This window comes from Nannospalax galili, unplaced genomic scaffold (assembly GCF_000622305.1).
Source record: "Nannospalax galili isolate Female #2095 unplaced genomic scaffold, S.galili_v1.0 scaffold171, whole genome shotgun sequence".
Taxonomy (NCBI): domain Eukaryota; kingdom Metazoa; phylum Chordata; class Mammalia; order Rodentia; family Spalacidae; genus Nannospalax; species Nannospalax galili.
In genome coordinates, this window is record NW_008329362.1 from 3,164,727 (window position 1) to 3,178,935 (window position 14,209).

Sequence of the window (14,209 nt, forward strand, 5' to 3'; positions counted from 1 at the left end):
TTGTAATCCTTTCCAGTAGAACCCTGTTTTCTCCCAGGGAGGCAAGCTGTAGAGCTTATAAGGTAGGTATCTGCCTCCTTTCTCTCTTATTTGCATTAGTTCCTTTCTCTTTCATAAAAGTCACAACTTTTTGAAGTTTAATGCATGGCCTCAGAATTTACCACCCATTTCTTTTTCACCTAATGCAATGCCATTTTGTTTTGAATATTTCAAAATTAATTATCAGGTTAAATAGAAGCTACAATGACATGTTCCTAGTGAAAGGGCAAACTAATTAGCCAAAGCTATTTAAGTATCTGGTAAGTATATGAAAAAAATTCTATTAATCAAACCAGTGTTTGTTGAGTTGTGTGCTAAAACTCCCACACGCCCCAGAGAAGTGGATCCTTTGCATATGTATGAGCTTCCATTCCATCCTCTATCAAATCCAGAACATTCTTTGATAATGTTAGTCTCTGTTGCGTTCTTGCTTTTCTTGTTGGCAATTGTGATGACCTCAAGATATTCATTGATGTCCATACAACACTTGGGTTGTGCTTTCCTATCCTCCTCAAATCCAACACTCCTGTCCTCCATCTTGTCCAGCTGTAACTGGAGAAGAGAATCAATGAATTTGGCCAAGTATCCATTTAGACTTTTAAACCCATCATTCCTTTGAACTATACCATGGTGTGCACAGTTCTCAGCTGGTCAATATTTAGGGGGAATAAATGCCAACATGTCTATATTCAACAATGGCTGGCTCTAGTAATGGTAACTGGGTAGAGTTGCTTTTGTTATTGTTTGAAGGTCAATATATCCTGGGGAAAAGCAGCATTAAAGAAAAATCAATAACAGCCTTTAGAAATGTCATTCAAAATGTCATTCAAAACAAGTATAAAGGTTAATGGCATTTTGTTTTGAGTGTTTCAAAATGTATTATCAGATTAAATAAAAGCTACAATGACATGCTCCCCACAAAAGGACAAAATAATTAGCCAAAGCTATTTAAGTGTCTGGTAAACATATGAAAAAAAAGATTCTATTAATCAAACCCTAAGGTTTGCTAGGTATCTAAAATTGACACATAACCTAGTGCAGTGTGCCTTTATCATATATGTGAGCTTTCAGTAAAATCATAAGTTAACATTGAAGACATAAATCTGCAGTGATTGGGAAGAGCAGGTAAGAATTGGGTAGCAGGTAAGAAATGGCCATCAGGTACTTTTTTTATAGAGACCTCAGTAGTCATAAGTTTTCTAAGGAGTTAAGGACATACATAGAAGACACAGAAGACAAGTTCAGATATGCCAGGGCTTCTGGAAAGAAAGACTTAACACTAGTCTTGGGTGGTGGTTTCTCTTTGGTAACCATGGTGAAGTTGGAAGAGCTTAAACACTACGTGTTAGAAATTGCTTAAGAGTGACTCAGTGATGAATCTCTGTAGGCTTTGGTGAAATTTGGCCGAAATATGAGTCAGATTTAGAAATCTATGCTTGAAGACTTCAGTTACTATGCTTCATCTAGGGCTTATTAAAGGAAAAAAAAATCTGCAGTCCCTCATTTTAGAAAAAAAGAATAAGCTGGCATGTCACAAATATGAAGGCAACAACCCACTAGAGCAAGCTAGATTTCTTAAGTGGGATTGAGTAACTAAATCCCATCAATTTCTCAAAATCAGAATTGTATCCAAGGGCTATGAACAAAGATCCTTCTATTTAGAGATGAACAGAGCACGTGTGGATTCCACGAGAAGTTCATGCACAGCCAACTCATGTCCTCTGATCCTCTCAGTAAGGATACAAAATGACTGGATTCAGTCTCTTTCAGAAGCTGATGATGTGTCAACATCTTTTGAATTTCTTGGGTCTCAGGGAAGAAGTCTCTCCCTTCTCTTTCCTCACTGAAGCCTTTGCTTTTGGGTTCCCACTGCTGTTCAGGGGACAGGAAAAGCAGAGGTCACTGGCATGTCTTTTAGTCTCCATGATGGTGGCTTGTGTGGAAGTGGGCATCTCCATCCCTGCCTAAGGTGTTAGCAGTGGTTCTACGCGCCCGTCTAGTGAGGCTCTCCCTCCTGCTAACTGCAGTGATGTGCAGGCAAAAGGCCTGTTGTACCGGTCATAAAGAAGTGTAAATTCTGCTTCTGAGAATAGAACTTACATGAGATTCTGATTAGAGAAACTTCTATTATTTGAGCAATAGGAGGTGATCAAAAATTTTAAGAGTGTACATTGTTCACTTTTTGAAAAAGAAATGCACAAATCCAAATAAAACCTTTTTACTTCCCTATTTATTCACCCATTGCAAGGGAAGGATTTAGTGTTGACTTTTGTGGCAAGAAAACAATTTTTTAGAATGAAGGACAATAAAGAATATAAGATATGAAACAAGGTTGAGGAGTGTTGTGTGTGAGATTTTTCCTGGGGAGATATGGCACACACATCTACTGATGTCAGATAGGGAACCTATGACAGATCAAAGTACCATTTCTACCAAAGTCCAACTTGAGGAACCACTCAGATTGGGGTTACGTACAGGAGTGTAGGTGTGGGGGTACTGACAGCAGCAGGATGACTCAACAGCAGCTGCATCACCAAAAGTCCACCCTAACAAGCATGACAAGTCACCAGAGCTGTAGCCTTGGAATGCTCTATATGACTTGCAGGCAGCTCAACAGGCCCAAGAAAACTTCTTGCTGCTTGGCTGGTTAGTCTCTTCCTCCAGCGATTGTTTCTCACTTCTATAATCTTGGGGAGGGCCCTGCTGAGTATTTTAAGGTTCAGCTTCCTCAGACACTGCAGTTTGTTTGCTTTTGGAACCTCAGGAGCCTCCCCCATCCTTGAGAATATATTTCTATTCCTAGGAAATTGCTATATAACCTGAAGGGAGTTTACTGACTACTAGAGGAAAAGTAATCTCATAGAATTTAATAAGCATCTTACTCTCTTATAGGAGGAAGTTTTTGAAAGGTTTAAAAAAAATTGTTATATTTTATGTGTATGGGTGTTTGCCTGAATGTATATAAATGCACCACATGCATACAGTACCCACAGAGGCCAGAAGAGGATGCCGGAGCCCCTGGAACTGGAATTATGTTAATTATTATTAACACTGGCAGTTGTTAGCTGCCGTGTGGGTGCTGGGAACCAAACCTAGGTCCTCTGCAAGAGCAGCCAGTACTCTTAACCACTGGCCATTTCTTGAAAACTAACAGTAAAAATGGTCAGGGGCCTTGAGTGCCCTTCAACTACAGAGTTCACACTTTTGTACTTCAAGAGCCAACTAAATCTAGTCAGGGGCAAGCCCAACTTTGGATTCATGTCACCCAAACACTGTTTCTTCCTTGGCACAGCGTAAGATTCATGTAATGTTCTATTGAGCAGTTAATGACATTCTTAGTGGCATCCCTTGGGTTTCTGTATCCCAAAACCTGCCCAATTCTCTTAGTTTGAAGCAGAGCAGGAGGGCCAGGCTGGCAGACCCTGTGGAGGGGGGCTTTCACGCCAGTTTATACTCACATTGCCATGTCCTGGGAAAGAAATTATTCAACTTTATAGATAAAATGGACTTGAAAATATGTTACTATTTGACATATCAAAGGCAAAAGAATAAGTATAAAGTATTCCATTAGCAGTTAAAATTGTATGCAGAATTATATTGCTCCTTTTAACACTGCGATGTTTAAGTTCTAAAATATAATTTTTCACAGTTGGGAAAGCATAGCGAAAGGGAATACAATTTATTTCTGTATATGTACTCTGTGTGTGTGCGTGTGTAATATTATTGACAAAAAAGCAGGAGTTGATAAAAACAAAAGTCCAAACCAAAGTATCCTGATTATGCATAAGAAAAAAATGTAAACTACTACTAAGAAAGAAATATTCAAGACTGTGGAATGGGGATGTGTTTACCTAACATGCATAAAACTCTGGGTTTGATTCTCAGCACAGCATAAACCAGGCACAGTGTACACACTTGTAAGCTTAGCACCTGGAGGAAGATGCAGGCGTATCCAAGTTCAAAATCATCCTAGGTTACACAGTGATTTTGAGGCCAGCCTAGGATACATGGGACCCAATCTCAAAACAAAATCAAAAACAAAACAAAACAAAATGCCCCTTCCGTCTGAAGAACAATAAAACCAAACCAAAACCAAAAATCAAACAAAACCACCCACAAGCCTGCTAACAATCTAGAATCTAGAAAAAAAGATTCCTTAGGAACTAAGAGACACAGTAACCACTCAAGTACAGGAGGCCCATTTTTACAGTTCAGCAAGATGTAATGCACCTGCAGTCCCAACACTCAGGAGTCTGAGGTGGGAAGATTTAGAGTTTGAGGCCACTGGGCTACCTAGTGAGAGTCTGTCTCAGGAAAAACCGAAAATGACAACAAAAAGGACAACAAAGTACTTGATTCTTTTTTCAAAGTTCAACTAAAACAAGACTTTTTTCTAAACAAAACAAAAAATCTTCATGATCTGAAGATGACTTAAAATGTCCTGACTTAAACCTTCATGAAACTTAATCTTTCTCTACAGTGGGATCTAGTTTCTGCTCAGTCCAGTCAGAAGTAGCCTTTATTTTTGTACTGGTCGTTTTATTCTTGGAGACATCGCCCCCTGCTGTGACAGAAACTTAACTGCAGATTTTTTCATTCAAAAAGGATGTGGAAAAGACAATTATTAATGTGAAAGACTTTATTTTGAATAATATATACATATATAATATTCATTCCATTTAACATTTATAGTGCATAGCCATGTATGAAAGCTTCCAAGGAAAGAAGCTTTCCAACCTAAGGATGGAAGGGTACAGGAAAGAAGACATTCTATGTATCTACAAACATGCCAAGATGTGGCCATTAGATAAGACCAAAAATCATGCAAAAAAATGGATTCAAAGCTTGGCAGGCAACTGCAATAAGTAAGTACAAGTTATATTTTATGGGGTACAAAAATGATACATATTCTTTGGATTGAAAACAATATAAATGAATGGTGTGGCTTTTTATGGTCTTGACAAAGTCTATAAAAGCAAAGTGCACGTGTTATACCACATACAAGAAAATATTCAAGGCCACAGAGGGAGATCACAAGCTCACAAAGAGGAGTATTGAGAGGTAGAGTAAATAAGGTACAGAGAAATGTCATCGAGAAAAGGCTGCCCCTGATTCAAGCAGGAGATGGCAAATGCATAGACATTGGAATATGGCTCTACAAACTGCACTGCCGCCTTGGGTCAAACGGAATCCTCTGCGCATCGTTATACGTTCAGTGAGATCAGTGCTAAGTGGAAAGGCTGGCTGTCAGGGCACATTTAATTTCCTTTTCATTTTACATGTGAATGATGACTACAGGTACAGAAGTTAAAAAGTGCACTTCGCCATTCAGGATACTAACTTTTAAGTTTTACACTTAAAACTTAAGTTTTTGGCACCAGGGTTACACAGGTATGAAGATTAATTAAACCCAAGCTTCCAGCTCAAATGCTGCATATTTATGAAGCTAATGAAAGCTAAATTTATTACCGTTTTTAAAATCACATGCACAGCAGTCTTTCAAAATTAAAATAGGAAAAAACTCATAAGAAAAAAAAAACAAAGATAGATATTGGACAAGATACTCTGGTTCACTATATAAGTTTTTTTTCCTTTTATTTATTTATTTATTTTGAAATGCAGACCATTTTGGACAGCTATGGCTTAGCTCACTATTGCTTGGTGCTCTCTTCCTAAGACATCATCTTCTTACACTCCACAGAACAGAAAACCATCCCCTCTACAGGCATGAACTTCTGCCCGATCAGACACTTGCTGCAGCAGGAGCACAAGAAGCAATCTGTGGTCGCGTGCCAGCTGAAGTTATTGTAGGTCACCCTCTGCACTTCCGGGTCGATGGCGTTGTGGCATCCTTGACACACCTGTACAGGAATAAATAATACAGGTAGAAGAGTGTGAGAGACAAACTATGCCAGTAACACCTTCAACTAAGAGCAAACTGATCTGTAGATGTAGATGGTAAAATGAATTGAAAACAAATGATAACATGAAAAATACACAAGTGAACTGGGTGTGGGGCGCACAGCTTTAATCCCAGCACTTGGGACGCAGAGCAGGTGGATCTCTGTGATACTGAGGTCAGCCTGGTCTACAGGAGTTCCAGGGCAGCTGGGGATACAGGGAGACCCAGTCTCAAAAAAAAAAAAAAAGATACACAAATGAGAGTGAACTTCTAGCTAAACGTTTTAGTGAGCACAGGCCTATATGCTGAACTTGGCAAGACGTTAGCAGGTGAAAGGTAAACAGGTGACTGATACTTGTAAGATGTCCCTCTGGTGTTTGAAGTGGGAAGTTCTGACTGCAAATTCCAAAGCTTTTGTTGCCAGGTTTTTTTTTACTGCACTACACAACAGTAATTAAAAAGAAGTTTGTAAGATGATATTTTTCCTTGCCCATTAAAGCACTGAAATGGAACTTCACCGGTCTTATCTAGGACACATGAGATTATCAACAGCACTAATTTCTAGACAGTAGTAAAGTCATATTGAAAGTAATTAAGGACTCAATTAAAAATACTGATAATGTTTGGGAATAATGAGTTCACATCAAAAATAAAACTTGTAGTAAACCAGTTTCTGTCATAAAGTCAGTCATAATTTATGTATCATCTAATATGACAGAACATTAATACTTATGTACCCTTATCATTTATTTTGTTTGTTTTTATAGATAAGGTCTCGGATTGGACTCAAACTCTTGCCAGTCCTCCTTCCACCTCCTGAGTGCCACAGTTATAGGTGTGCACCACCACGCCTGGTTTATGCTGGAGGTCAAACCCAGGGCTTTGTGTATGCTAGGCAAGCACTCTACTAGCTGAGCTACATTCTCAACCCACTATTCATTATTATCTATGTATGTGCTATACTCAAATATACAAATGATGCAAACACATATACATGCACTTACAATTTTCTTAAGTGAACACGCATATAAAGAAAACAGAAAAAAAATCTACATTATAGCAGAAAACTGAAAACTAATCCATTGAGATCTCTAAAACACCAGATGGTCCACATGCATTTTTTTTTTAATTTGGGTTTTGAAGTTTTTTAAAAATATTTTATTATTTTTATGTTATGTGTATGTGTGTATTGCCTGCATGTAGGTAAGTGCACCCATGTAATGCAATGCCTGTGGAGGACAGAAGAGGCCGTCGGCTCCCCTGGAACTGGAGTTGTGGACAGTTGATAGCTGCCATGTCTGTGCTGGGATGTGAACCTGGGTCTTCTGCAAAAACAGACAGTTCTTAACCACTGAGCCATCTCTCCAGCCCCCACACTCATTCTTATTTATTTATGATCTGATCTGAATAAATGTAAAATATCTATAATCTTTGTCTTAAATATCTTATAACAAGAAGCCAATAAAGTTGTCCAGTACCAGATGACAGTGACCAGTCTTAAGCACCCCTGGTCTCATGATCAGGAGTTACTGAGTTGAACAGTGGAGATGAATGAATGGGGGAGGGCCATTTAGCCTTCTCAGATGAAAAGCTATCAAAATATGCTTGCCAATCAGTAGGTAAACTGACTGTGCAGTGAAGCGAAGCCTTGTTACATATATCTACTTCATACCTGCAGTACACTTCCCATATTCTTATAAAAAATGTTTAATTTATTTTTAAGTGTATGAGTGGTGTGTCTGCATGTATCCAAGTGCACATGTGTCATGCAATGCTCACAGATGCCTGAAGTGGGCGTCAGATCCCCTGGAACTGGAGTTACAGCCAGTTGTTAGACACCGTATGTGTGAGTGCTGGGCACTGAGCCCTGGGTCCTCTGCAAAAGCAGCCAGTGCTCTTAACTGCTGAGTCATCTCTCCAGCCCCAACTTCCCATAGTGTTTAGTGTTACACAGCTTCTTATTAGAGGCTGCAATCTACAGGTTATATCACCCTTTCCTCACTGGGATTCTTTCTTTGCATAATACAGACATGACTCCTGAATATAACAAACATCAATGTTACAACCATCAGCACACTCCTTATCAGCAGCTGCATCAAGTAAACAGTTGCTTTGGTATGGATCTTCTGTAGTGCAATAACTTGTAGAAAACTACTGTCTTGAAGTTTTCTATATTTCCTATTAATCTTTCGATCTTTTACAATTGTGTGATGTGGCACCATTTTGAGTGTTTTGCCTTCATGTAAGTGCACTCCATCATGCAATGGGGGCAGAGGCTAGATAAAGGTATCTAATCCCCTGAAACTGGAGTGACAGTTGTTAGCCATTAGGTAGGTGCTGGGAACTGAACCCCAATGGGGACAAGTTGGTAGACAATGAATGACTGTGTCTGAGGCAAAGAGTCAAGGCTGAAAAGCAGCAGGCATCAAAACTTCTGTTTTGGGGTGCTGGAGAGACAGCTCAGTGGTTAAGAGCACCGGCTGCTCTTGCAGAGGCCTTGGGTTCGATTCCCACATGGAAGCTAACAACCATCTGTACCTCTAGTTCCAGAGGAATCCAACGTCTTCTTCTTCTGTGGGAATTGTATGACATGGGTGCACTTACACACATGCAGGCAATATACTCAAACACATAAAATAAAAGTAATTAAAAAAAAAAAAAACCTTGTCTGGTTTTCAAAGCTACATACTTTTAGAACTACATACAGGTAGTTTCTTCCTTAGTCAGGAGTTTTCTCTATGTATTATTAGCTCAGGGGGACCCTAAGCTAAAAAAGAAGTAAGAGACTGTCTTTCTGATCCTCCTGGCTTATAAGCCTTACTATATATGGTCATCTTTTTACCCTGTATCAACAACACCCATCTCTTGGCCACATGTACTAACAGCAGCTCAGTGTAACACAATGGATCCAATAAAAATATTACACTCTCACATTAAGCACCTGGACATCTGGTCCACATAATAAATCTAAATATATGGGTCAAATTTTGTTGCATTACATCAATTCAATGAGGGTTTAAGAAACAGTCACCAATAATTTCCAGGTAGCAAAAAATATCTTAGTGGGTGGTCTAGTAACATGAACAGAAACCAGTTTTAAATGGAATCTGATCTGCACCAACAAGATTAAATCCATTCCAATTAACAATTTTTTGTTGCTGTTGGTTTTGTTTTTGTTTTTCTGAGACAAGCTCTCTTCTATAGCCCCAGCTGGCCTGGAACTTGATATGCAGAGCAGGCTGGCCTTGATCTCATGGAGATCTACCTGCATCTGCCTCTGAAGTGCTGGGATTAAAGGTGTGTGCTATCATGCCCAGCCCTCCATTAAGGATTTTAAAAAAAAAATATTATTTTTATTTTATATGTATGCGTGTATTGCCTGCATGTAGGTAAGTGCATTCATGTTGTGCAATGACCGTGGAGGTCAGAAGAGGCTGTCAGATCCCCTGGAACTGGAGTTACGGACAGTTGTTAGCTGCCATGTGGGTGCTGGGATTTGAACCCAGGTCTTCTGCAAGAACAACCAGTGTTCTTAAGCGCTGAGCCATCTCTCCAGCCCTCTACCATTAAGAATTTTTTAACTGAGGATTTTATTATCAAGCAGTATATATAATTTGCATTGTAAAACACAATTTGCATTCTACACACAGGTAGAATGAGCCATCCTGAAGTGCCTGGTAGTTAGTGTATGCATGGGTTTTGAATTGTCTGCATTTAAACACCCTATGAAACAATCACATGCTTTCTCTGTCGGAAGAAGGCTCTCTGCTTCCCACTTTGGGAGGTGTCAAGAGAGGCAGAAGCTGAAGCCCTGGAGCAGGCTGAGGCAAGGGCGTTCCCATGTTTTCTTACCACAGCATGATTCTTCACATAGCAAGGCTTGCACACAGGCTTGTCATTGACCATCACATATATTTCTCCGGCCAGGACGTTGTCACAGTCAAAGCAGCAAAAGTGTTTCAGATGCCAGTTCTGGTTTTCTGCCTGAGTATACTCATTGCTGAATATCAGCTGGCAAGAGGAGAAAAATAAAATCTATCAGGCATGTTCCTTTATGCTTTGGTGGCAAAGCTAGGTTCTTTAGATAGGCATTTAGCTCTCCAGGATCAAAGACCTTAGCCCTTAACATTTGAAAATGGTAACATCAAGCTTGAATTTGCTATCATTTGTTTAAATCAAGCTTTTATTTCTGACAGTCTTTCATTAATCAACTCAAGACACCCAGATGAAAAAGAAAATTAAAAATTTTCTTGCATGATTAGCACTTGGTTAATTCCAGTTCCTTCCGGGTGAGGGGGCCCTGTGGGGACACAGACAAGCACGAGGCTGCAGGCAGGTGGCCCAGGAGAACATACCTCATCGCAGCCAGCACAGCGGGGCTTCTCGCTGTCACAGTAATGCCTGCCACAGTACAGCTTCCCATTCTTCCAGAAATAAATCATGTCAACCAGCAGCTCGCCACATGTGCTGCAGACGAAGCAGGCGGGGTGCCAGAGTTTGTCATAGCCAGCCCTTTCGGCATAGATGGCTGGGTCTCCTTCCTTCATGGTCGTTTTGCAGCAGTAGCAGGACTAAAGAGAAGGATCCAGACAAGCCATGAGAATGCCGGCACCCTCAGCATCTGCTTTATGGGCGCTTTGCACGCCAACCTCAAGGGCAGTCATTCTGACTGTAGTGCTAGTACCACTTCTGTGAAACGCCACCTTTCCTCTAGCTGCTCCCAGAGACCTCTTTCACACTTTGTGTAACACGGTATTGTTTCCTGAACAGAAACACTCATTGGGAAAAGGTTAATAATAATTTTCACTTCAACTGTATGTGAGGCCTCTCAAAAATGATTATCTTAGATATTATTAGTGATATTTTTTAGGATTAAGTCCCATTAGTTGATATGCTAATTGGGTCTATGAGAAATACATTGGCTCAGCTTTTACACTTCATTCATCTGCATCATAATTTTCTTCTACTTTCAAGTCATTAGAAAAATACTCTCTAAAGGAGACTTTTTAAAAAATGGGGCTGGAGAGGTGGCTCAGCATTTATGAGCACTTGCTAGTCTTCCAGAGGACCCGGTTCAGTTCCCAACACTCACAGTGCAGCTAATAATAATCCATAACTCTGGATCCAGGGTGTCTGACACCCATGCCTCTGGCCTCTGTAGGCATTGCATGCAGGTGGTACTCTTACATACATGCAAGCAAAACATTCATACACATAAAATAAAAATAAATAAATCAAAAAATGTAATACTTGCCAATATAGCCACATAAATTTAAATCTGAATTTTAGGCATGGTCTCACAAGCAAAACTAATTAACCTAAGCACATATTATTCTTATTTATATATAAAAATAAGCTCTCTGGATTTGAGGCACCGAATCCAGTCAAGAATCCATAGCTAAGGAGGTCTTAGGCCCTAGGGGGAACTAACTACTGTTGTGTAGTTACTTGACATAGTGCCAAACTGCCTTCTAAATATTTATGTTTATACCCGTAGGCAAATGCTACTGTCAGTCTTAATCGGAGAAGCATCTCTTTGCAATGAATGGTAGTACCTGCAGGAACTCAGAGCTGTTGGATAAGCCGAGAATAAGAGATGGTTTAGTGCTCAGGCCTAAACAGGACATTTATGCCACCACCCTCTTAGGCTCAGGAAACACTGTTGGAGACAGGGTGGAAAGAATGTAAGAGCCAGAAGATAGGGGGAAGGGCTGTGAAATGCCATCCTCTGGACACAGCCATTGCAATCAAGATCTCAAAGCAGCTGCAGTTGCCTCCACTGGGACTGTACAAGACTGGCCTGTCAGCAGTCAATCATAGACTGGGGAGGGCCTCACAGGGCCATACCCTCCCTGCTGAGCTATGGGTTAATGATGGATTCAGGGCAGGGGCAGTCACTGCCTTCAGTTGTGTACCCACTGATGAACCCACCAAGCTCCAAGGGATAGTTCCAAACCTATGGTCACATAGGGGTGCTGGATAAACTCAGTGGGTGACAAAACAAAATAAAAAGAGACGAATATAGGCAAGGGACATGTGGGGTGTGTGACACAGGAGTGGAGGGAGAGAAGGGAGGGTTGAGAGTAATCAGAATGCATTATACACGTGTGAAACTGTCAGCAAATTTAATAAAATTTATATAAAGGAAAAAAAAACTTCAACAATACAGGAATTGATAAGAAAGGTTAAATAGGAATAGTGGATACTTCCTTACCATGATCTATATACATAATGTTAAGCAAGGTGTATATGTACAAGGACTAAAATTTTTTTTTCTAAAGTCAGTGAAAAAAGATATTTAATGATATTATCACCACTTAATGTTACATTGACATTAGCAAATGTAATTAAACTAGAGAAACATATTAGATACATAAAAATAAGCAATCGACACAAAAATTATGTTTGGAAACAGATGCTAGATTGGTATGTTATATTCAAGCAACTGTGAACTGTGAACACATAACACTATTATACTTGGCAATAATCAAAAGTTGGCTTCAAGTAGACATATCAAACATAATGATTCAAGATAAGGCTAAACTGGATTTTCATTCAGTTTCTTTTTCTTACCTATTAAATCTTGAAACAGAGGAACAGACCCACTCCCAAAAGTTCTAAGAAAGAAAAAGAACGCACAAAACACAAAATTGAGTACACAGTGTGACTAGTCTACTCACATAGTGGGTCTTCTTGGACTCGGCAGACTTGTCCCTGGCACCCACCACTGCTGGGGAGGGGCTGCTTCTGTCCCCACCGGGGATGTGTGCTTTGTCACCTTGACTGTTCATCTCAGAGGGAAGCTTGACATCGCCAACTCCCAGAGCCTCATTCTTGTATTTCTTCACAAACTGCTCCATCTCCTTCACCTCTTTGGGAGACAACTCATGGCACTTAGAAGGGTCCTGGTCATGTGCGGGGAGCTGCTTCGCTAGCTGCTTCTTCCGGTACTGCGCCCCCTCTGAACCCGCCACTGGCTGCTTTTCCTTTGGCAGCATCTGCATGTACTGCCTGGCCTGGAGCAGAGAGACCAGGGTTAACTGGGAGAAGTCAGTCCTCTATAACAAACAGCAGAAGCAAGTTTACTTAAGCAGTGAGTTGCATCTTCATACTATAAATATCTAGCGGTATTAACAGAAAAATGGATTTAGATGGGTATAATCAACACGTTTTTCTCCATGAAAATAACCCTCTCCTCAGTCTGTAAGACCATTTGGATTACTATGGTTTACTTATGTTAAATCAACAAATGTGTGACTAAAACAAAATGTAACTTTTTGGGTTGGTCAACATGTATGCAGTATAGATCAGGAGTATTTTCATCACATAAAAATACCTTTGCAAGGCTTACTTTAATGGTCTAGCCAATCTGCCAAATGCTTCATCTAGTTGTCATAATAATGGAAAGAGTTTGGTACAAAATCTCATGTTTTGGCCTTATATAGTAAAGAAATACAATGCTGTAATATTTTTTTGTTCAGTTCTAAACAAAGGCAGAATTTCTACTATTTAGACACTTTCTCTCATTTTAAGAAAAACTTAAAAAGTTGGCTAGATTGATATAAACATCTGAGTTTCATAGAATTACTAGAATTAAAAAATTTTATTTATTATTTTTATGTGTATGAGTATATTGTCTGCGTGTATGTAAGTATACCTGTGTCGTGCAATGCCCATGGAGGTCAGAAGAGAGGGTCAAATTCCCCTGGAACTGGAGTTACAGACGGTTCTTAGCCACCTTGTGGGTGCTGGGAATGGAACTCGGGTCCTCTGCAAGAGCAGTCAGTGCTCTTAACTCATGAGCCATCTCTCCAGCCCAGAATCACTAAAATCGTTATACTTAGGTAGTCAGAAAAATTCTAGGCGGTTTCTAGACTTAACAGTAAAAAAAAAAAAATCAGTAATAGTAGTGGAAAATCAAAATAATGGGAACTCAAGAAAAAAACAACAGATGTAGGGTGGTTGATTATTTCACAAAAGGGACTTCCCTAAATAAACAGTCCAGCATCTTCAATTAAAAGCCCACCTCTCTGCAATAGGATGAGTTCTTTGGGTATATGCCAAGGAGTGGTATAACTGGGTCAAATGGTAGGTTCATTTGTAGTTTTTTTAAGAGTTCTCCACACTGCTTTCCATAGGGGTTGAACAAGTTTGCAGCCCCACCAGCAGTGGATGAGTGTTCACCTTTCCCCACATCCTCTCTAACATTTGGTATCATTTGTTCTCTTGATCTTAGCCAGTCTGACTGGGGTAAGGTGAAATCTTAAA

The 14,209-nt window shown here is 39.9% G+C and overlaps 1 protein-coding gene across 2 annotated transcripts in view; it reads right to left on the minus strand.

Annotated features, from left to right (window-relative positions):
- Window positions 1–4,660: 4,660 nt before the first annotated feature.
- Tes (testin LIM domain protein) overlaps window positions 4,661–14,209 on the minus strand; it is a 41,821-nt gene continuing 32,272 nt past the window's right edge. For both annotated transcript variants that reach the window (XM_008837289.3, XM_017799177.2), the window contains exons 4-7: window positions 12,622–12,957; window positions 10,297–10,512; window positions 9,794–9,952; window positions 4,661–5,900 (exon numbers count right to left, since the gene is read on the minus strand). In XM_008837289.3, coding sequence (XP_008835511.1) covers window positions 5,712–5,900; window positions 9,794–9,952; window positions 10,297–10,512; window positions 12,622–12,957 — 900 coding nt within the window. In that variant the 3' untranslated portion in view covers window positions 4,661–5,711. The remainder of the gene's footprint in view (window positions 5,901–9,793; window positions 9,953–10,296; window positions 10,513–12,621; window positions 12,958–14,209) is intronic.